The sequence below is a fragment of the Pelobates fuscus genome, chromosome 11 (genome assembly GCF_036172605.1).
Source record: "Pelobates fuscus isolate aPelFus1 chromosome 11, aPelFus1.pri, whole genome shotgun sequence".
NCBI lineage: Eukaryota > Metazoa > Chordata > Amphibia > Anura > Pelobatidae > Pelobates > Pelobates fuscus.
The window spans coordinates 33,122,348-33,146,543 of record NC_086327.1 but is presented as its reverse complement, the minus strand read 5'-3'; the positions used below and the strand labels follow the sequence as shown (position 1 = coordinate 33,146,543).

The 24,196-nt window shown below is 42.9% G+C and overlaps 1 protein-coding gene across 1 annotated transcript in view; it reads left to right on the top strand.

Moving 5' to 3' along the window:
* The window catches only part of LOC134577543 (carcinoembryonic antigen-related cell adhesion molecule 16-like), a 344,602-nt gene extending 321,512 nt beyond the window's left edge, over window positions 1-23,090 (top strand). The window contains exons 7-8 of the mRNA XM_063436324.1: window positions 3,007-3,040; window positions 22,771-23,090. Of these exons, the coding sequence (XP_063292394.1) occupies window positions 3,007-3,040; window positions 22,771-22,787 (51 nt within the window). The 3' untranslated portion in view covers window positions 22,788-23,090. The remainder of the gene's footprint in view (window positions 1-3,006; window positions 3,041-22,770) is intronic.
* Window positions 23,091-24,196: the final 1,106 nt, after the last annotated feature.

Genomic DNA, 24,196 nt, shown 5'->3' with positions numbered 1-24,196 from the left:
AGGGACCGCGAGGAGCGAGAGGAACATGCTGTCTGCAGGGAAAAACGTCTAAGTCTCTGTCTCTCTCAGAGACAGAGACCGCAGGTACCCTGACAACATCCTGACACCAGTTAGCCTTTCATATCGGAGGTTGAGACAGGGGTAGGGGCAGTTCTCTTCCAGAGGGAGAGCCTGTAAACTCTGTTACATCCTTGTGGTTACTTTTCTAGAAAGTTGTCTCCTGCTGAGCGCAATTACGATATTGGCAATAGAGAATTGTTGGCCATTATTCTAGCTCTCAAGGAGTGGCGACATCTTTTAGAGGGTTCCAAGGATCCCCTTTTGATCATTACTCTAACTTGTCTAGATTTCTTTCTCGCTTTAATTTTCTTGTCACTTACAGACCTGGTTCTAAAAATGCCAAGGCTGACGCCTTGTCCAGGCAGTTTGATACTGAAGCTATACTAGAGCAAGAAACGTCCCATATCATTCCCCCGGAATGTATCATTTCGTCCACTGTCCTTTCATTGTCCTCTCCACTGCTTGGCTCCATCAAGGATGCTCAGTCTCAGGCACCTTGCGGTAAACCTCAGGACAAACTGTTCGTTCCATTTAGGGAGAGGGTTAATAACATGAAGGTGTTTCATGACAATATGTCTGCTGGTCACCCAGGTATTAATAAATCCACTTCTGCCTTCATTAGGTCATTCTGGTGGGATTCCCTCAGGAGGGATGTTAAGGAATAATATGTGCAGGCTTGTTCTGTTTGTGCAGTTTCCAAAGTGTCTCATAAACTCCCTTGTGGCTTGTTACAACCTCTTCCTATTCCTGAGGTCCCATGGTTCCACTTGTCCATGGACTTCATTGTTGAACTTCCTAGTTCTAACAGTTATGCCACCATTCTCATGGTTGTGGACCGTTTTTCTAAAATGGCTAATTTTATTCCTCTCAAGAAATTGCCGTCATCTCAAGACATGGTACTAATCTTTATACTAGGAATTGTCCGTCTGCATGGCATTCCTCACAATATAGTATCTGACAGAGGTTCTCAGTTTGTGTCTTGGTTTTGGAGGGCCTTCAATAAACAATTAGGGATTGAATTGTCTTTTTCATGCTCTTACCACCCCCAGACCAATGGTACAGCTGAGAGGGCTAACCAGTCCTTGGAATTATATTTCATTAATAGCACTCAAGACAATTGGTCCGAATTACTACCATGGGCCGAGTTTGCTAGGAACAATGCTGACCATGACTCCTCTGGGCATAGTCCATTTTTTGTTAATAATGGCCGGCATCCTACTGTCCTACCGGCTGTTTTTTCTGATACGGCTATTTCTGCTTTGGATGACCATCTGGCTTAAAGTTCAATCTGCTCTGGGTACTGCTGCTGACCGTTTCAAGCATCATGCTGATACACATCAAGGTGCCAACCCTGTTTACCAAGTGGATGAGACGGTTTGGTTATCTTCTCGTAACATCAGGCTCAAAGTCCCTAGCATGAAATTTGCTCCTAGGTTCCTTGGACCTTTTCATGTCCTTCGTAGGATCAATCCTGTTGCGTACTCTCTAGCCCTTCCGGGCTCCTTGAAAATTCCTAATACCTTTCATGTGTCCTTACTCTTGTGTGCAATAAATATACTGCCTCAAGTGTCCCTCCTCCTCCCTTAGTTGTTTCTGGACAGGAAGAGTATGAGGTCTCCTCCATAATTGAGTCCAGGTTTTCTCGGGGCACTTTACACTACTTGGTGCATTGGAAAGGTTATGGACCAGCCGATCGTTCTTGGGTTCCGGTATCTGATATACATGCTGGCCGCAAGATTCGCTATTTTCACGACAAATTTCCTCTCAAGCCTGGTCCTGCCCGCCCGGTGGGCGTTCTTCAGGTGGGGGGTAATGTCACGTATTCATCCGCTTATAAAAATGTGGTTAATTACATTTACTGTCCACACAGGAAAAGTTGTGCCGAGCAGCAACCTAATCCACCGAAGGGTTAATGCTGAGCAGCAATTATGCAAATGGTAACCTGGTAACTGCCTTTGGGGTCAAAGGCGGGTTACAGCCTATCAAATCTAGAGGAGGGGTATTTAGGCCCAGTTCTCATCCTGCTCAGTGCTCTGTCTTGGTTTCCTTTGTGGTTGTCCGAGAGCGCGTTATTGATTCTGGTAATTCTGGTTATTTGACTTTGGCATTGTTTTTGACGTACCTGTTTTCTGGCATCCCTGACTCCTGGCATTTCCTTATCGTTGTCTCTTTCTGTTTCCCTTGACCTCAGCTATTCCTGACTATTCTTTGGTACGTTAGTCCGGTCATTCTAAGGTCCGGTATACGTTACCTATCAGTCCTCTGTGTTACACAATTCTACGTGCTGGATCATTCTGTAATCCTGACACAATTCTATCACTAACTGTTCTTTATGCTTTCTACAGTCTGCCAAAAGATTCCCCCAGCTGGTATTAATGTTGGCATCAGCAAATACATTTTTTTCCTAGGATAAAGAGTACAAAGTGTTCTGTGAGCGCTCTGTATCGTGTGATTGGGGGATGGTAAAGTATATCTCAACCCTAGCTGTTTAATTATATCACAACACAGCAGCATGTAGAGCCTCCCTTTCATTGGGTGAAATACTTGGTGACATCATGGCTAATTTAAAGGGCTGTGTACAGGGTATAATTTGAGTGTTGTACATAATCGTATAACCTTCAGAGCAGAGTATTATATTATTAGTTATTGCTCAATGTAAAGGATTAAATATGTCATAATGTGAGAAGATTTAGACTAATATAGTTGGAAATGGTTATATTGTGCTACATATGGCCATTCTATAATCAGTTTGCCACCATTTACTATAAAATCAAACACTTGTTTCTTTTAGTTTTAGTCAGACCTAACAGCACTATTTTTGCTAAATACAGGGGATAAGTAAATATATTACCACAAATCTCGGAAAGTAACAGTTCCCCTTTAATATGGATGAACAAGTGCTCACTGATTTTCTTCATAAAATTAATCTTTGTTTCTTTCTTATAGAATCAACATTGCAACGCTGAGGAGGAAATATATGGTAAGCAATGTGGATAGTATTACAAAAAATAATGGGTGTTATTCATGAAAAGAGACTATTGGGCAACATTCTTTTTTTTTTTTTCAATCTTTCTTTTATTGAGGCTTAAAGTTGCAAGGGTACAGAATAAAAAAATGGAGACGATAAAGATACATACAGGATGGGGATATCTCAGTGCAGTGTATATCATCTCTGAGAGTTAATACGATTAATGTAGAAACAGTATGCTGTGGGGATATTTATGGGATAATAATAGTAAACAGATGAGAATTACCCACTATTTTAGTTCTCAGATCCCTAATCGTTATCGTTATAAGTGAAAGGTAAACCATATAATTAAGTCACAGATTTGTTATAAAAATAGATATTTATTTTTATATTCAAATGATAATAATATAAGTAGCATGCATGATAATAATCAATGGAATTTCAGTATAACAATATGCAATACAATATGGCAATAATCAATGAATATTCAGTATAAAACAATATATATGCAATACAAAGTAGCAATACGTTTCCTGGTTAATACAGCATTGAATCTACAAGCTGTCAAGACAATTTACGACCCTTTCTTCACAGAGAAGGAAACAAAGTTTTACGGAGACAGAGCATTCCTTAGAGCTGCAGTAAAAACTTTCTGGCAGAAGTAACCCTTGCAATGCTGGCTAGACCTCTTCTAGGGATTTAAGATCTACTCCTATGCAATTTTAAATAAAAATTTAATATTTAAAAAGTCAGTAACCACTTCCTTGATTCCATCAAATTAAGAGAAAATCTTACTATGTTACATAAGCTGATATTTTAATTAATTTGTCTAAATAGATATTTTATCTTATTTTAGAGCCAATCAATTCAGCTGGATAAATGGTCATGATATGCTAACGTGATATTAATCACACAAATACATTAATGGCTATATTAATCCCAGCTGCAGATGGGATGCTATAACCATATATATATTCTTTAATAATTAAGATTTCTAAATATGAAATCTAATCATGATTTATCCAGTCATATATCATGCTATTAAAGGGAAACTCCAGTGCCAGAAAAACGATCCGTTTTTCTGGCACTGGAGGGTCCCTCTCCCTCCCACCCACCAATCCCCGGTTACTGAAGGGGTGAAAACCCCTTCAGTCACTTACCTGGGACAGCGGCGATGTCCCTCGCCGCTGTCTCCGCCTCCGCGACGCTCCTCCTAATGATTACGTCGGCCGGTGGGCGAGACTAATCTCGCTCACCGGCCGAGGAGACCTAATGCGCATGCGCGGCATTACGTCTCCCCATAGGAAAGCATTGAAAAATAATTTCAATGCTTTCCTATGGGGTTTTGAGCGACGCTGGAGGTCCTCACACAGCGTGAGGACGTCCAGCGACGCTCTAGCACAGGAAACCTGTGCTAGAACCCAGGAAGTGACCTCTAGTGGCTGTCTAATAGACAGCCACTAGAGGTGGAGTTAACCCTGCAATGTAAATATTGCAGTTTATGAAAAACTGCAATAATTACACTTGCAGGGTTAAGGGTAGTGGGAGTTGGCACCCAGACCACTCCAATGAGCAGAAGTGGTCTGGGTGCCTGGAGTGTCCCTTTAATTTTAATTAATTTTAATTAATTAATGGAAGCCAGTATATTTACCAGTTTAAGTAGATATTCTCATCAGATGTTCTCAGGTAGCTAAGTGTCAAGGAATGTTTCTCTCTGACTCTGCATGGAGTGTAAGAGTTTCTTGGTTACTCTGATCGCCCGATTCTGCCTGGATCTCTCTAAATCCCCAGAGTGTTGTAATGTGTCCTTTTCTTTTCTTTTCTTTTTTTGAATCTCCCTCTCTTCCCTTGTCTTAACTTTTTAAAGGGGAAATTCCTCTAAGTGATAGCCAATCACAAATGTGGGGTGTGGTTGCCTTCTAGGTAACCATTTTAGTATTTGGACTCAAGAGGGCAGTCTTGTCCCACAAAACATACCTATCCAGGAAAGAGTTAACTTTTCCTGGTGGCTATTTTTGACGTCATTTTCGTTATCTATATGGTGGCTATAACTTTATATTTTCTGTCAGATCAAGAGGATTTCTTCAGACTATGTGTCTCCATATTCTGTAATAATTCCTAATATGACAGCTTATAATACTATAGATGAACTCAAAAATACAATGAGAATCTGTTGGTATAGAAAGTAACATTTTTATTCAATCTTCCCTGTCACCTACGTCTGGGTATAAATTTATTATATTCCATTAGTAATTAGACAGTCTATCCATCCCCAGTTCTCAATGTCTTATCTCTAGGTTGCTTATCTTACACATTCCATTCAGCTCGGGCAAAGCGGTCAGTTTTAGAGAAAGGATAGAAATGTTGTGTCTCTTTGTTAACTTGAAGATACAAAATGGAGTCTGGTCTATTTAGATTGACTTCAGAATATACACTTTGTATTTCTATCATAGCACAAAATGTCTGCTGATATAAATACCCTGACAATGCTATATGTTAAAACTTGCTAGTGCGGTTAGATTATGCAATATTTAAATGTTTAAAGACATGCCCGACTGCTGCGCCTTAACTGTGTGGGAACATAAAAAATGTAAAACATGCTGGTTAAGCCTAGAGTAGTCAATATCTTGCAGTCTACATAAAAGTGTATGCTTGCTGTATCAAAGTTAGGCTAGGTAGGGTATGAGGCTTTACACATGTAAACTATGGTCATCAGTTAGGTGGCAAGCAGATGAGGCATGTAGTGTACTCTCAGTGTAAATGCTTATAGGTGAGTATGGTATATAATGTGACAGAGAGAGGGGGTGAGTGAACCTCTGAGGCTAGTTAGCAATTAAGTACAATTTAACCTACTGGTATACTGAGTAACTATTTAATACACGATATCCTGGTGTAGGTATGCAGTGAAGTGTGAGTATCGCAGCAATAAACATGCTAGGTTGCCTACCAACCCTACAGAGCTAATCAAAAGAGTACTACATACAAAGACAGCAAAGTGAACATGTCTGCTCAGTGGGAGCCTATTAGTGAATATCTGCTTGGACAGTTCAGGTTGAGTCAGGGAGCATTATTTGATGGGACTGCGGGCTAACAAACACGCAGTCAGTCGATTCCCCTGCACCTCGAACTGACAGAGTCCGCAGGAGGACGGTGAGTTGCAGGTATAAGGAGGGAGCTCCCCAACCCAGTATGTAGGCCAGTACCTACGGTTCACAGACTTGGTGTCTCGTTATTGAGGCCGGGTCTTCCCTCTGTCAGGTGCCCTGGAAAGCTTGGATGTTCTGTTGTCGCCAGAGACGGTCGGGCTTCCGGAGGTGTGGTCGGTGTCTCGGAGGCTTTCTCCGAGTGGCCCTCTGCCTAGGAGGGTGTCTGGGGTAGACAGTGTCAGTCGCTTTGTGGGGTTCATCTGATTGAGGCCTCCCCCAGCTCCACTCCTCATCCCTCCTCACCTCCTCCATAGGATCAGACTGCTTCTGTCTGCAGCGTTGCTCCAGACGTTCCCAGAACCTTTGGAAAATCATGTCCAGTAACTCTGTGTAATGTTCCACCGGGTTATTGCTCTGGCTGCCCTGGTGTATTGGCGCGAGCTTCTGACTCTGGTATGCGGGCGCCATCTTATGCGGCCTACTGGCCGTGTTGGTCAGGCGGTAGGGTATAGCCGTGGCTTGTTGCGTCATTTGCCCTGGGTTGGTGGGGACCGGGATAACCCCCACCGGTCCAAAGGGGTGGGAACGGGGACCCATGCTTAGATTGTGACGTGGTTTGGCCGCGAGAGCGCGGCCGTCTCCCCTGCGGCTTCCCTGTGCGTCTCGCTGCATAGCAGGCTACACTGCTGGGCTCCGGTTCCCGCTGTCGGGGCTTCAAGAGTCGGGTGCCGCTATGAATGCAGCCGCTGCCCCCTGGGTCTGATATGTTGTGCCGCTGTGCCGCTTTGAATGCAGATCAGCCCCCTGGGTCTGATATGTTGTTTTTCTGTATCTGCCGAAGCTTCTTTGCATGTGCGTCTGGCCATCTTGGCTGTAAGGCCCCGCCCCCCTTGGGCAACATTCTTAACCCCTTGTGACCAGTCCGTTTTTCAATTTTCTTACCGTTTGGGACCAGGGCTCTTTTTACATTTCTGCAGTGTTTGTGTTGCACTTTAATTTTCCTCTTACTCATTTACTGTACCCACACATATTATATATCATTGTTCTCGCCATTTAATGGTCTTTCTAAAGATACCATTAATTTCATCATATCATATAATTTACTATAAAACAAATGATAAAATATGGTGGAAAGATGTAAAAAAAATGCACTTTTTCGAACTTTGACCCCAAAAATGTGTTACACATCTTAAACCGCCAAAAAAACGCCCATGCTAAATAGTTTCTAAATTTTGTCCTGAGTTTAGAAATACCACCCAGTTAAGGGAGTTTGCCATGAGTTTTTGGAGGGGCCTGCTTGCCCGCCTCCTGCCCTATGACTATGGCCCCTGGGATGTATTGCCCTTTAAAGACTTATTTGGGCATAATGGATTTTATTGTGCTGCTTCTGGCCCTTTAAAACCTACGGAAAGGATCTGTACTTTTAAATTGGCACTTCGGATGCAGCCGAACACGTGGTGGCGGCCATTTTAATTCATTCGAACGCGGTCAGCAGTGTTTTGCCGTCGAGTTCATGGAATTGAAATCGGATACTCGATGGCACGAACACTGCTGAAGTTTTACCTTCCCTGGAACTATCTCATTTGACTGGATTTGAAGCGACAATTCGAACGCCGTTCGACAATTTGAACAGCACTTCAACGTTGACTTTTGCACGAACGGTTGGCCGTTCGTCTGTTTGAACTGACTTTAACATTGGAAATAGACCGGCCGCACAGCTCAAATCTCTGGAACTGTTTTGGGCATGAAAATGTGCGTGCGGTCGGTCAAAATATGACTTCCAGCTAACTCCCGAACGGCTGAACGGATTTGAATGATTTTTGGATATGTTTGTTCCCTATATATGCTGATTCAGAAAATGTAAGTTTTATGCAAATGTGATGTATAGTTTTAAAGTTATATAAATTGGGTAAAAATGTGTGTTTAAACTGTGCAGTTAATTGTGTTACCTCTCAGGCTAAGGGGAGGGTATGTGTGGGATGTAACCAGTTAGCGATTAGATGGTTACTGATTGTCTGTGGGTGTCTCCCTTGCATGGGAGAATTGCATAAATGTGTCATTAAACATCAGTTCTACTTCACCCTCAATTTAGAGTCCTGTCTCTTATTGGAGGGATCTGCTACAAGGGATTGCTATGCTCTTCATACTCCCTTGCTATAATCACTACTAAGCTCTTTTAAGAGCTTGTTCTTGCGTTACTCTCTTAGAGGAGAGGTTTACCCACTGGATCCTGGAGCCTTGTCGTAGGTCCTGGGTGGGTAGGAGACGGCGAGACCCCAACCAAGCTGCGGCGGTTCTGGAGGTCTGCGGTGGTTATGGTGTCTGGCGGAGTACTTGGAGCCCTGGGGAAGCACTAGGAGCATCCATCAATGGAGGTACCAAGTCGGGGTGCCAGGTGATCCGTTACAACATGTTCTTAGCTTTTTTTGGAACGTTATAGGGCTATAAGTACAAGTAGCCCGTTGCTATTTCCAAACCATTTTTTTTTCAAAATTAACGCTGGTTAAATTGTAACACTGAAATCTGTCAGGAATCCCTGAAAAACCCTTCACATGTATATATTTTTTAAAAGAAGACAACCAAAGGTATTAAACTTGGGGTATTTTGACTCTTTTCATGCAACCATTTTACCACCAATCTGTGCCAAATTAAAAAAAAATAATAATTGGTGATTCTTTTGACACACATAGCAATTTAAGAAAACATGTACGGAGAACCTTAAGGGTTACTGCCAAAAAAGGCCCCAATATGTGTTCAGCAACATCTCCTGAGTACAGTGATACCACCAGGGCCGGCCTTAGGGGTGTGCGAGCTGTGCGATGGCACAGGGCGCCATAGAGCAGGGGGCGCCCTGCGGCTGCACAGCTCACGCATGGCCGGGATAAAAAAAAAATTGCGGTGGGGCGGGGCTTAGCATGCGGCGGGGCGGAGCTAAAATGCCATCTAACTGCTGCAGGGGAAGCAGGAAGGAGTCCCTGCTTCCCCCAACAACCAGAATCCAGGAGCTGCACTGCCTGTCTGCCTCCACAAGGAACAGAGGTAACTATGTGATTGTCTGCTTTTGTGTGTGTGTGTGTGTGTGTGTGTGTGTGTGTGTGTGTTTGTGTGTGTGTGACTGTCTATGTGTGTGTGTGAGACTGTCTGTGTGTGTGTGTGTGTGTGACTATCTGCCTGTGTGTGTGTGTGTGTGTGTGTGACTGTGTGTGTGTGTGTGTGAGACTGTGTGTGTGTGTGTGTGACTGTGTGTGTGTGTGTGTGACTGTCTGTGTGTGTGTTTTTATGACTGTCTGCCTGTGTGTGTGTGTGTGTGTGTGACTGTCTGCCTGTATGTGTGACTGTCTGCCTGTGTGTGTGTGGCTGCGTATGTGTGACTTTCTGTCTGTGTGTGTGACTTTCTGTATGTGTGTGTGTGTGTGACTGTGTGTGTGTGTGACTGTCTGTGTGTGGCTGTCTGCCTGTGTGTGTGTGGCTGTCTGCCTGTGTGTGTGTGTGTGTGTGACTGCCTATGTGTGACTGACTGGGCAGAGTAGATGGGCCGAATGGTTCTTATCTGCCGTCACATTCTATGTCTGTGTGTGTGACTGCCTGCGTGTTTTTGTGTGTGTACGTGTGTATGGCTGTCTGTGTGTGTGTGTGACAGGGTGTGTGGGAAGGGGGAAGGAGTGGGGAAGGGGGGACGGGAAGGGGGGGCGCTGTGAAGATTTCTCGCACAGGGCGCCCAAAGGCCAAGGCCGGCCCTGGATACCACCCATGTGGTATAAAATACCTTAATTGGAGGGAGCGCATTCCAGTTTTTCAACGTGGAATTTTCAGTCGGTCATTATGCACCCATGTCCTATTTGGACATTTTTCAAGCCGGCCAATGTAATTTACCCCCATCAAACTATATATTTTTAAAAAGTAGACACCCTAGGGTATTTCAAATGGTGGTATTTTAACACTTTCGATGCACTAATTCTACCTCCAGTCTTTGTCAAACCGTTGGGTAGTCATTTTTTTTGCTATTTTTCTCTCATATTGTACTTCAGTTTCTGTTATGTGTTACTGACAAACAACACCCCAATATGTTATCAGCAACATCTCCCGAGTACAACAGTGCCCCAATGTACAGGTTTTATGGGTTTTTGTAAACTTACAGGGGTCAAATGTAGGGCTTTCCCCTTTTCCATGTTTGCACATTGAAATTTGCTAGATTGCTTTGCTGGGCCTATGTTGCCTTTGAGACTGTATAGCAGCCCAGGAATGAAAATTAACCCCATCATGGCATACCATTTGTAAAAGTAGACAACCCACGGTATTCAAAATGGGGTACATTCAGTCTTTTGTAGTAGCCATTTAGCCACAAACGCTTGCCAAAGTTAGCTGCACTTTTACTGGTGATTTCATTGTCGTGATAAGTTTTACTGTTGTAAACATATTTGTGTTCAGTGAAGTCTCCTGGGTATAACAATACCTCTCCCCCCACCCCATGTACAGGTTTAATGCTGTTTTGGAAAGTTACAGGGTCAATATAGGGCTTGCCCAATTTAGTGTGCAAGATTGGTTTGCTGGGTCTGTGTTGCCTTTTTGAGACCATATGGTAGCCCAGGAATGTGAAATAACCCCATCATGGCATACCATATTCAAATGTAGATAACTCATGGGATTCCAAATGGGGTATTTCCTGTCTTTTGTAGTAGCCTCTTAGTCACAAACGCTGACCAAAGTTAGCGTTTTTATTTGTTTTTTATAAATGTATTTTTCCCATATATATTATATATATATATCTCCCCTGCACTCATGTGTAAAGTATACCGCTGCCGGGCCAAAACCAAGGCTCCAATAGATAGAGAATCCAGTAAGGGAGGCTGCTCTCCGGACTTAAAACTTCAATCTATTATGACAGATTAAAAATGACGACCAACGTTTCGGTCCCCGCTCGGGACCTTCCTCAGGGTCAAACACAACAGGACAACCTAATCTGTTTAATCTGTCATAATAAATTGAAGTTTTAAGTCCGGAGAGCAGCCTACCTTACTGGATTATATATATATATATATATATATATATATATATATATATATATATATATATATACACACACAAAGTCATATATATATATATATATATATATATATATATTTCATGTGTATATATCTCAAATTACACTTATAAGGACATTATATATGTATAATATATTATAAAATGTTTTAATTATTTTATTATATATATATATATATATATATATATATATATATTAGTTTTTAGCAGCCTGGGGACTGTCTGACTGCTTGTTTCACGTTCCACTTTTTGGAGATTTGGATGCTGTCTAATCTGTAGACAGTTCTCTATATTGCAGCAGGAGATTGTATTTTTGAAATCTGAGATTTGTAAATTATCTGGTAAACAAACTCTGGAACTGCAACAAAGCCACTGCCACAGAGACGTACTAGGAATGGCAAATGGATTACTGTAGGATCTGGTAGACTTAGAGTTGTGGATAAAAGGCATATTGCACAGTCTGTTGCTCTACATAATTCATTTTCTGCACTTTCAGAGTGTAATGGTGTTATGGAGGGTAGTGGTGTTGTGGAGACATGCTCAGGCACTGCGGGCAGTGGTGTTGTGGAGACAGGCTCAGGCACTGAGGCTAGTGGTGTTGTGGAGACAGGCTCAGGCATTGAGGCTAATGGGATTGTGGAGACAGGCTCAGCCACTGAGGCTAGTGGTGTTGTGGAGACAGGCTCAGCCACTGAGGCTAGTGGTGTTGTGGAGACAGGCTCAGGCACTGAGGGCAGCGGTGTTGTGGAGGCAGGCTCAGGCACTGAGGCTAGTGGTGTTGTGGAGACAGACTCAGGCACTGTAGTGGTGTTGTGGAGACAGGCTCAGGCACTGAGGGCAGCGGTGTTGTGGAGGCAGGCTCAGGCACTGAGGCTAGTGGTGTTGTGGAGACAGACTCAGGCACTGAGGGTAGTGGTGTTGTGGAGACAGGCTCAGGCACTGAGGGTAGTGGTGTTGTGGAGACAGGCTCATGTACTGAGGGTAGTGGTGTTGTGGAGACAGGCTCAGGCACCAGTTGTAGTGGTGTTGTGGAGACAAGCTTGGAGACTATGGTGAGGCCTAATTGAAAGCTGTTATTGTTGGGGGATTCTATCATAAGAGGTGTGGAGATGTACAATGGTGGTCTTGTGAGATGTCTTCCCGGAGCTACTGCTCACAGAGACAGGAGACGTATTTGTAATATTGTTAAGCGAACAGAGCTGGAATGGGAATTGGATGTAATTGTCCATCTAGGGACAAATTACTTAGCTTGCAATGAGGTTTCAGAGGTAAAGGAAGTTTTTAGTGTTTTACCAATGATATACGGCAGGTTGCTTCTTCACTGTCATTCTCTAAAGTTCTGCCTGTGCATAACACTCGGAACGACAGGCGGATGCGTATTAGGGACTTTAACGTGTGGCTTGGTGAATGGTGTCGGGAGCAAGGATTTGGCTTTATTTCTCATAGTAGCTCTGTTTGGAATGGAATTAAACGGTACAAAAAAGATGGTTTGCATCTTTCTCAAAAGGGAACAAATGTTCCCAGTGAGCAGTTTAGAGGTTTTGCTAGGATGTATTTAAACTAGGGAGGGGGGGGGGGAGAGCAAAAGGGTGATAAAACATCAGTCCAATTGCCCCCCAAAACAAGGACAGAAGGTGCCTGTAGCAAATGTGTTAAAAATGATAAGCTTAGAGTCATGTCTACAAATGCTCGCAGCTTAGGGAATAAGATCGATGAACTTGTGGCAATAATGGCAAATGATAATGTAGATTTAGTTGCGGTTACTGAGACATGGTTTAATGAGAACAATGATTGGGACATAGCAATACCCGGGTACTCTTTATATAGAAAAGACAGGGAAGGCAAGAAAGGGGGAGGGGTGACCCTGTTTGTGAAGGATAGCATAAAATCTAGCCTAATAAAAGTTATTGAGGCGAACATAGAGTCCATTTGGGTTACGTTAGAATTTGGTAATCACACAGTAACTCTTGTAGGTGTGATTCATAAGCCCCCAGGACAAATAGAAGAGTTAGATAATCCACTAGTTGAGGAAATAGCTAAAATGACAATTATAGGGGAAGTTATCATCATGGGTGACTTTAATCTTCCTGATGTGAATTGGAAAACCAAAATAGCTGCTTGTGCCAGGAGCACACATATTCTAAACTCCCTATTGGGATTGTCTCTAAAACAAGTCGTTGAGGAACCAACTCGTAAGGAGGCCATACTTGATTTAGTGTTAACAAATGGAGATTTGGTATCAGATATTTACTAAATCGCCACTTACCTGATTACTGGCAATCCCCTCCCTCGCGATCACATGGCCAGAATAGCCGGCTTACAGGGTCCGCAAGCTCTCAGGCAGTCCCCCTAATGCCTGCAAAAAACTTTTAAAAGTTAGTTAAAGTTAATAAAAGTTTATAAGTACATAAAAAGTACTTAGATCATATATATATATATATATATATATAAAAACACGTGATACTCAAAAAATTAGAATATCATGCGAAAGTTCATTTATTTCAGTAATGCAACATAAAAGGGGAAACTAATATATGAGATAGATGCATTACATGCAAAGCAAGATAGTTCAAGCCGTGATTTGTCATAGTGTGATGATTATGGCTTACAGCTCATGAAAACCCCAAATCCACAATCTCAGTAAATTAGAATATTGTGAAAAGGTGCAATATTCTAAGTAATCCATAACACCTGCAAAGGGTTTCTGAGCCTTTTAAATGGTCTCTTAGTCTGGTTCAGTAGGAATCACAATTCATGGGGAAGACTGCTAACCTGACAGTTGTGAAGAAAACCACCATTGACACCCTCCATAAGGAGGGAAAGCTTCAAAAGGTGATTGCGAAGGAAGTTGGATGTTCCCAAAGTGCTTTATCAAAGCACATTGATAGAAAGTTATGTGGAAGGGAAAAGTGTGGAAGAAAAAGGTGCACAAGCAGCAGGGATGACCGCAGCCTGGAGAGTATTGTCAGGAAAAGGCCATTCAAAAGTGTTGGGGACTTTCACAAGGAGTGGACAAGAGCCACCACACACAGACGGATTCTGGACATGGGCTTCAGATGTCGTATTTCTCTTGTCAAGCTGCTCCTGAACAACAAACAACGTCAGAAGCGTCTTATCTGGGCTAAAGAAAAACAGACTTGGACTGTTGCTCAGTGGTCCAAAGTCCTCTTTTCTGATGAGAGCAACTTTTGCATCTCATTTGGAAACACCTAAGTGACAGGCACGAATATAGGATACTCTGCTACTTTCCCTACTTATTGCCCACAAGTAAAATGGCGACTGCAATACCAGAAGTGATGTCACTTCCTGTTACAAACAGAATGAATAAAAAAAAAAAAAAACGATTTTGACAAGCCACACTACACTCCCCCCAAATGAGTGATGTGATTGGCTAACCAATTAGGAAATCTACCAATGAAGAACCGGACCAGGATATTTAAACCAGAATGAGGAGGAGAGTAGTGAACACCGATTGAGAAAGCCCTCAAGTAGGGTGAAACGCGTCTCGGAAGTGAAGGATATTTATGGGACATTTTTTTTATTCTATTTTATTTGTTTGTATTTTACTGCCTGCTGGCAAAATAAATTTTTATTTTTAATTCAAGTCTCCTCTGATCTTCACCAAACCTGCTCCAAGAAGGGAAAGTGTCTCCCTTATTGACACTCAAGCTGGTAAACTCAGAGCCAAGTACCTGGCTCTGAATAAGGTGAGCACCTATTTAAAGATACAGTATACTCACCTTTATAACCTAAGTTACTACACTATATTATCTCCTATTACGTTTTCTTTGTATCCCTTATCTCTGAGGGATTCCACCAACGCTTCAAAAGAAGGGGACAAGTACCACCAGACGGTACTAAAGCGCAAGTGATTTGAGCCTATTGTCAGGATCGGGTCAGGGATCCAACACGCAGAGTACAAAGAGTAGCAGATATGTATACCGGTCCTTAGAATGGCCGGACTTAACGTATAACTACGATAGAATGGTCAGAGACAAGCCGAGGTCGAGGGAACGAGAAGACAGGTAAGCGAGAGACAAGCCGGGTCAGGGATAACAGAAAGACAGGAGAGTAAATACCAAAGCCGGATCAGAACCAAAAGGCAAGAGAATAACAAAGCACTGTGTGACTAGGCAGACTAGAACCACGACAGGGCAATGAGTAAATGAGAGAGCCACAGTTAAGTATCCTGGTTAGGGAGAGAAGACACGCCTCCGGCGAGACCTGATTCGTCTCCCGAGATTTGAGTGACAGGACGTTCCGGGTTGGCGTCATGACGTCGACCTCCGGTCCTCCTGCTATAAAAGGAAGTGACTCCCTCGCGGCCGGCGTTAGCAAGACCGAGTGAACCGCGAGGGGCCGAGGAGACATGCCGTCCGGACGGATAAACTTCTAAGTCTCTACCTCTCTCAGAGGTAGAGGCTTCAGGTACCCTGACAGTACCCCCCCTCTCAGATACGCCCACCGGGCGGAAGGAGCCGGGGCGAGATGGAAAGCGGGAGTGAAATGCCCTGCGAAGGCGAGGAGCATGAACATCCTCTTGTGGTACCCAACTCCTCTCCTCAGGACCATAACCCTTCCAGTCAACCAAATATTGTACTCTCCCCCGGGAGACACGAGAATCAATAATGGAGTTAACCTCATACTCCTCCTGACCCTCCACCTGAACAGGGCGCGGAGGGGCGATTGTGGAGGAGAATCTGTTACAGATTAGAGGTTTCAGCAATGACACGTGAAAGGAGTTCGGGATGCGTAAAGTAGCTGGGAGAGCTAGACGATACGCCACTGGGTTAATTCGAGTCAAGATCCTGTAGGGACCAATATAACGAGGAGCGAATTTCATGGAAGGAACTTTAAGGCGAATATTCCTAGTACTCAACCAAACTCTATCGCCTGGAACAAAATTCGGAGCCGCCCTTCTACGTTTGTCAGCATGTTTCTTAACCAGCATAGAATTGTGTAGAAGAATCTGTCGAGTCTGATCCCACAACTTCCTCAAATTGGCCACATGGACATCAACCGACGGCACTCCTTGGGAAGGAGAAACCGAGGGAAGAATAGATGGATGAAAGCCATAGTTCATGAAGAAGGGGCTTGAATGCGTAGAGTCACAAACGAGATTGTTGTGCGCAAACTCCGCCCAAGGAATCAAACCGACCCAATCGTCCTGGTGTTCGGAAACAAAACAACGTAAGTATTGCTCAATCTTCTGGTTGGTTCGTTCGGCAGCTCCGTTAGACTGAGGATGATAGGCGGACAAAAAATTCAATTTGATGCCTAATTGAGAACAGAACGATCTCCAAAAACGTGAAACAAATTGGGAGCCTCTATCAGAAGTGATCTCCGAAGGAATCCCATGCAAGCGAAAAATCTCTTTAGCAAAGATCTCCGCCAATTCAGGAGAAGTCGGGAGTTTAGGCAAAGGTACGAAATGTGCCATCTTGGTAAACCTATCGACTACGGTGAGGATAACAGTGTGCCTTTTAGAAACAGGCAAATCCACAATAAAGTCCATTGCCACACAGGACCAAGGTTTGTCAGGAATTTCCAGAGGTTGTAGAAGGCCACAAGGAAGCGAATGCGGTAGTTTAGTTTTAGTACAGACCTCACAAACTCCGATAAAATCCTTAATATCCTTCCGTAACGAAGGCCACCAGAAATCCTTGGAGATCAAAGAATACGTCTTGCGAACACCCGGATGACCAGCCACCTTACTCTCGTGAAGACACTGTAAGAGCTCCAATTGGAGTTCAGGAGGAACGAAAAGTCTGGAAGCCGGAGTCAGTCTAGGTGCCAGATGCTGCAAGCTCCTTATCTGATCAAGTAGCGGAGAATGGACTTTGAGAGTAGTGTTAGCGATAATGTTACACTTGGGTACTATAGAGGACAAAACCGGCTCAGATATGGCAGCAGGTTCATATTGGCGAGATAAGGCATCGGCTTTAGAATTCTTAGAACCTGGCCTATATGTGAGTACGTAGTTGAAGTGAGTGAGAAATATGGACCAACGAGCCTGTCTAGATGATAGTCGTTTAGCCTCTCCAATATAGGATAAGTTTTTATGATCTGTCAAAATAGTAACAGGATGCAAAGTACCCTCCAATAAATGTCTCCACTCCTTTAAGGCCATTATAACCGCTAGTAGTTCCCTGTCACCAATGTCATATCTGCTTTCAGTACCCGACAATTTTTTGGAAAAGTATCCACAAGGATGTAATGGTTTATCTACACCCAACCTTTGGGACAGAACAGCACCTATACCCGTCTCAGAAGCGTCAACTTCGAGTAGGAAAGGTAGTGTAGTATCAGGGTGAACTAAAATTGGTGCGGAAGCAAACAGCTCCTTGAGTGTCTTAAAAGCCAGAAGTGCTTCAGTAGACCAATTCTTAGTATCAGCCCCTTGTTTGGTCATATTGGTGATGGGAGCAATGATAGAGGAGTATCCCTTAATGAAACGTCTGTAGTAATTGGAGAAACCAATAAATCTCTGGATAGCCTTGAGACCCTTAGGTAAAGGCCAATCTAATATGGATTGGAGCTTCTCCGGATCCATTTTAAACCCCTCCCCAGAAATCACATAACCAAGAAAGGTAGTTTGGGATTGGTCAAAGCTGCATTTCTCTAGTTTGCAGTATAAGCCATGCTGAAGAAGTTTGTGTAAAACCCTTCTGACTTGTCCGTGGTGAGTTTCAATATCCCTGGAATGTATAAGTATATCATCAAGGTATACAATCACACAGTCATCCTGAAACTCCCTAAGAACCTCATTAATAAGGTCCTGAAATACCGCCGGGGCATTGCAGAGACCAAAAGGCATTACAGTATACTCATAGTGCCCATATCGAGTATTGAATGCAGTTTTCCACTCGTCTCCGTCGTGAATTCTCACCAAATTATAAGCACCTCTAAGGTCTAACTTAGTGAAAATCTTAGAACTTTTTAATCGATCAAAAAGCTCGGTGATCAAGGGAATCGGATATACATTTCTAATGGTTATCTTGTTAAGACCTCGGTAGTCAATGCAGGGTCTTAAAGAACCATCCTTCTTTTTAACAAAAAAAAATCCAGCCCCAGCAGGAGAGGAGGATCGTCTAATGAACCCCTTGTCTAGGTTTTCACGAATATACTCCTCTAGAACTAAGTTTTCATTCGTAGACAAAGGGTATACATGACCCCTGGGGGGCATAGTACCAGAAAGTAAATTAATTTTGCAATCAAGAGGCCTATGTATTGGTAAGGTATCAGCCTTTCCTTTGTCAAATACTGCCTTTAAATCTTGATACAAGGACGGTATCTGTACTTTGGTAGAGTCGGTAGCGTTATTAAGTGCGTTGACACTACAAAGGGGTGAGACTTTCTTTAAACAATTCTCTTGACAATCCTGACCCCACGAAACTATTTCCCCTGATCTCCAATCTATAACGGGGTTATGTCTCTTAAGCCAGGAGTATCCCAGGACTATGGGAACAGAAGGAGATGAAATGAGTAGTAGGGATATTTCCTCCTTGTGTAGAATACCAGTAGTTAAGTAAAGAGGTGTGGTCTCCCGGAAAATCACCGGCTCAACTAAAGGTCTACCATCAATGGCCTCAACAGCCAAGGGTGTCTTCCTTAACTGGGATGGGATAGTGTGTTTGGTGAGAAACTTTTGGTCGATAAAACTCTCAGCAGCGCCGGAGTCTATCAATGCCATAGTCTCTAAAGTTCCCTTTTCCCAAGTTAAAGAGACCGGTAATAGGAGTCTATGTTCTTTGTAGTTATGAGTAGAGGACAAAATCGAAACACCCAAGGTCTGTCCTCTAGAGAAACTTAGGTGCGAGCGTTTCCCGGACGACTGGGACAGCTCAAACGTACATGACCTCTGGCCCCACAATACATACACAGTCCCTCCCTTCTCCTGTACTGTCTCTCCTCCTCTGACAGACGAGTAAGGCCTAACTGCATAGGTTCTGAAACCTGTGGAGTTTTGGTTTCAGAAATTTGAAATGATGGTGCTAGTCTAAAGGAAGATTTACCGGTTCTATCTCGAGTATTCTGCCTCTCCCTTAGACGTTCGTCAATACGAGAGATAAAGGAAATTAAGTCTTCCAGGTTCTCGGGAAGCTCTCTTGTCGCTACCTCATCAAGTATTACATCGGACAATCCATTTAAAAATACGTCTATATAGGCCTGTTCATTCCATTTTACCTCTGCCGCCAAAGACCTGAACTCTAGTGCGTAATCCACAAGTGTTTGGTTGTCTTGTCTAAGGCGCAACAGTAATCTGGCTGCATTGACCCTCCTGCCAGGGGGATCAAAAGTTCTTTTAAAAGCAGCTACAAAGGCATTATAGTTATAGACTAATGGATTATCATTCTCCCACAACGGATTAGCCCATCTCAGAGCTTTCTCAATGAGTAAGGTAATAATAAATCCCACTTTTGCCCTATCAGTAGGGTATGAACGGGGCTGTAGCTCGAAATGGATACTGATCTGGTTCAAAAAGCCACGACACCTCTCAGGAGAACCAGCAAAACGTACAGGTGGGGTAACTCGGGAAGAAGCACCTACAGTAGCTACCTCTAGCCCTGAAGCCACAGAAGAAGCAGACATATTACGCATCTCCTCAGGTGGATTAATAGGGCGAGATAGCAGCGCCTGTAGTGCTAGAGCCATCTGATCCATCCTATGATCCATGGCGTCAAACCTAGGATCAGGAGAACCAAGCTGACAATTTGTACCTGCAGGATCCATGGCCCTGTCGTAATGTCAGGATCGGGTCAGGGATCCAACACGCAGAGTACAAAGAGTAGCAGATACGTATACCGGTCCTTAGAATGGCCGGACTTAACGTATAACTACGATAGAATGGTCAGAGACAAGCCGAGGTCGAGGGAACGAGAAGACAGGTAAGCGAGAGACAAGCCGGGTCAGGGATAACAGAAAGACAGGAGAGTAAATACCAAAGCCGGATCAGAACCAAAAGGCAAGAGAATAACAAAGCACTGTGTGACTAGGCAGACTAGAACCACGACAGGGCAATGAGTAAATGAGAGAGCCACAGTTAAGTATCCTGGTTAGGGAGAGAAGACACGCCTCCGGCGAGACCTGATTCGTCTCCCGAGATTTGAGTGACAGGACGTTCCGGGTTGGCGTCATGACGTCGACCTCCGGTCCTCCTGCTATAAAAGGAAGTGACTCCCTCGCGGCCGGCGTTAGCAAGACCGAGTGAACCGCGAGGGGCCGAGGAGACATGCCGTCCGGACGGATAAACTTCTAAGTCTCTACCTCTCTCAGAGGTAGAGGCTTCAGGTACCCTGACACCTATCCCATCTTAGGCTCTAAAAAATGTGAGTTAGCATTCTGTTTTGATCACTGCACAACGGTTAATTACCATACAGATTTGCACTATTATTTCCCTGTATATGTTTTTCTTTCTATGTATATATACGCTGAATTTAAAGTGATACTGCAACAATATCAGGACTAGACGACCCTTGTTATAGGGTAGGTATCCATTATTATCACTGTATGCTCCACTCATATAGGTGAACTGCCTCTGGCTTTTCTACCTTTCTTCTAGTTTCTACTATCTCATATATTAGTTTCCCCTTTTAATTGCATTACTGAAATAAATGAAGTTTTGCATGATATTCTAATTTTTCGAGTATCACGTGTGTATATATATATATAGAGAGAGAGAGATATTGAAAAAATTATAAAGCAGTTTACATTTGTTCTAAATGTATTTTGATATTAATATACATATATATTTAAATCATAATAATTTAGAATGACGTTATGCATACATTTAAAGAGACACTATAGTCACCAAAACAACTGTAGCTTAATGTAGTTGTTCTGGTGTCTATAGCCTGTCCCTGCAGGCATTTTAATGTAAACCCTGCCTTTCAGAAGTGGCATAGATCGGGGGAGAGACCGTGCCGGCGGACACTCGTGATGCTGGATTAAAGGTGAGTTTTACAGCTGGGGGCAAGGGGGACCACCTAAATAGTGTATTAAACACTATAGGATCAGGAATACACACTTGTATTTCTGACCCTATAGTATTCATCTAAGGTCAAACTAGTCAAACTGGAAAAAATCTCTAGGTCAATTGTGCTTTCAGTTTAGCTATGTTGGCCTTATATTTGAAATTCACTCTGAATTTACTTTGAATTCTCACTTTAGTAAATTATCCTGTCGAGTTTATTCATTAAAGCCTGAATGGCCACGTAGTATAATCACACTATTTAACAATGTACAACTTTTGCATCTCATCCTTTATTTGGTCCATATTTTAGCCATAGCGAAAGCATCTAAACATCTGAAATTTGTACCGAATGCTTCAAATCCAGGCCTCAAATCTTAAAAATAAATCCAAATTATTTGCTCAGTGGCAGCACTAGTAGCCAGCAGGCAAGTAGTTAGAAACTCTTGGCAGTGCTTGCTAGGCAGCCACCACAATAAATAGTAAAAAAAAAAATATTAATGAATAAAAAGTATACTGGGAAGATTAAGACCCACATATTACTTTAATGGAAGTATTTCACCTCCCTATGACCAGAGCAGTTCTAGGCTATTTTGCACCCTATGCAAGTCCAGGCAACACCAGCTACTTGCACAAAAATGTGCAACTTTTTATGTCTCTTTCTCTCCCCAGCACCTTTATGCGTCTCTTCCTCAGCACCTTTTTTGGTCTGTTCTCCTCCTAAACCCCTCTGTGTGTTCCTCCACACAGCACATTTGCATGTTTCTTTTTCCACTTCACAGCCCCTCTTTGTGTGTCATTTTCCCCTTCCCAGCCCCTCCGTGTGTGTCCCTGTCTCTTTCCCCAGTCCCTCTGAATGTCTCTCTAGCACCCCTGTGTGTTATAGTCCCCTTCCCAAGCCCCTCTGTGTCTCTTTATACAACCAGTCCCTCTGTGTGTCTCTTTGTTCCCCCAACCCCTCTGTGTGTCTTTGTAAAACCCGATCCCCTCTGTGTGTCTTTGTCCATCCTTCCCACCTCTTTGTTGTCTCTTTCCCCCTCCTGCTTACCTTTGTCTAGCATGGCCAAGAGGACCGCTGTATAGGATCTTCTGTATCCTCTACCCGGTCTGACAGAAAGCTGTTCAATGCTCACAGTGAGCACTTCCTGTCAGACTGGTAGAAGATACAGAACAATCTCTACTGCGGTCCACTTGGCCAAGGTACATGAAGTGACTGGCAGTGTGCTCCCCTACTGCCGGTCATCAAGAAACTACACCTTAGGTTGCTGCCTAAAGTCTTGCAGGATCCTCCATAGACATCAATGCTGTACTCTTGCACATGCACAAGACTACAGCAGTGAGGTTGGCTCCTGGCAGCCAAAGCGCAGCAGAAGATGGCGGCACTCACAAGGGAAAGTTTCAGGTAAATATAACTCATGTTTGCCTGCAGCCCCCCATCATCGGATGCCAGCAACGATGTCACCATCAGGGGTCTTTGTACTTTGCACTTTAACTTTATCATTGTATTGTTTAAATCTTTAGGGGAAAAAAAGCATATTTTAAGATAAGCACAATCATCTAACTATCACTTTTTTGTCACTTTACAGCAAATGCAAACTTTTAGCAGGCAAGAGCTTGACTTCTACTGAATTGATATACAGATATCCACAACGTACTGGAGATGTGATAACCGCAGCATACACCAATGGCAAAATAATGTATCGAGTCTGAAGACACCAGCTGATTAAAGAGGCTAATGAACCTACACTATATGCTTCCTTGTTGAACCTCTAGAATATATGCATAAAGACTTTTCTGGAGAACCTGGTGACAGACAAGAAACTGTCCATCTGCAATAAAATAGTATACAATGTAAGATACTGAAAGAGAAACATAATACAATAAAATAACATAAAAACTAATTAATCATATCATGTCTGCCAGTCTAATGTCTGACAGGTATCTTAGTGTACTTTCAGTTAGACTGTCAGTTATCTGACCAAAACCTAATTATTTTGGAAATGTCTGTTTACTGTTCAATTCACCCAAAAGGAAAAGCTGCAGGCAGAAAGAGCACATCATTATTGTTTTTTATATTTATTAGGCGCCAAAAATATTAATAAAATATATACTCAAAATATACAATCAAGGAACATAGACAGCACAGTTTGGACAAGCCAAAAGGAATAGAGGTCTCTGCTCATAAGCTGAGATGTAGCACTGACAAGGAGCATTGGGTCAGATAATTGACAATCTGACTGAACGTGCAATGATACAGACAGAAAGCGGATTGGGAAAGGTAGACAATGGATTGCTTAAGAATTTTTAATATACATGAACTAAAAAAAAAAAAGAAGACAGTATATTATAACAAAGATTATATTGCACTATGAAAAAATAATAATGTAATTGATTCGTTAAGGTTAGGGATGGTATCTGGAGTTACATCTAGGTATTTAGAATAGAGAAGAGATAAGGGAATTGATAGAAAATAATGGTAGAGAGCATTGAATAGAGTTGATAAAGCAATAGAAAGTAAGAGGAAAAGAAGAAAAACAGGGAGGGTAAATTAAAAGAGGGAAAGAGCAGTGACTAGACAGAAAATCAGGGGGGGGGGCAGAAGGGGGAGGAGTAAATAGGTTGGTGAAAACCATGGAGGAGAGATGGGAAAGTTATGGACAAATTATTGGGTCTATGGAAAAGTAATTGTACTAAACACTAAAGCATCATATAGTCACTATAAAAGAAGAAAAAGAATACAGTTGCATTCCAATTACACCATGCATAAGGAGAATAATAAAGTTTACTTTTGCATATATTAAACACTGCGTTCACACATGTTTACTCCCATGCATTTTTGATATGCACATCACATTTTCACATATGGGCTTAAACTGTTGGAGTCTGTCTCTGGGGGCTGGGAAAGCCCCAGTTTTTGTCAAACCACTTTTAATCAGTTTGACAAAGAACAAGAGGACATTACTCAGAGACTGTTGCACCAAACCCACTTCATTAAGCTATACTGGCTTTTCC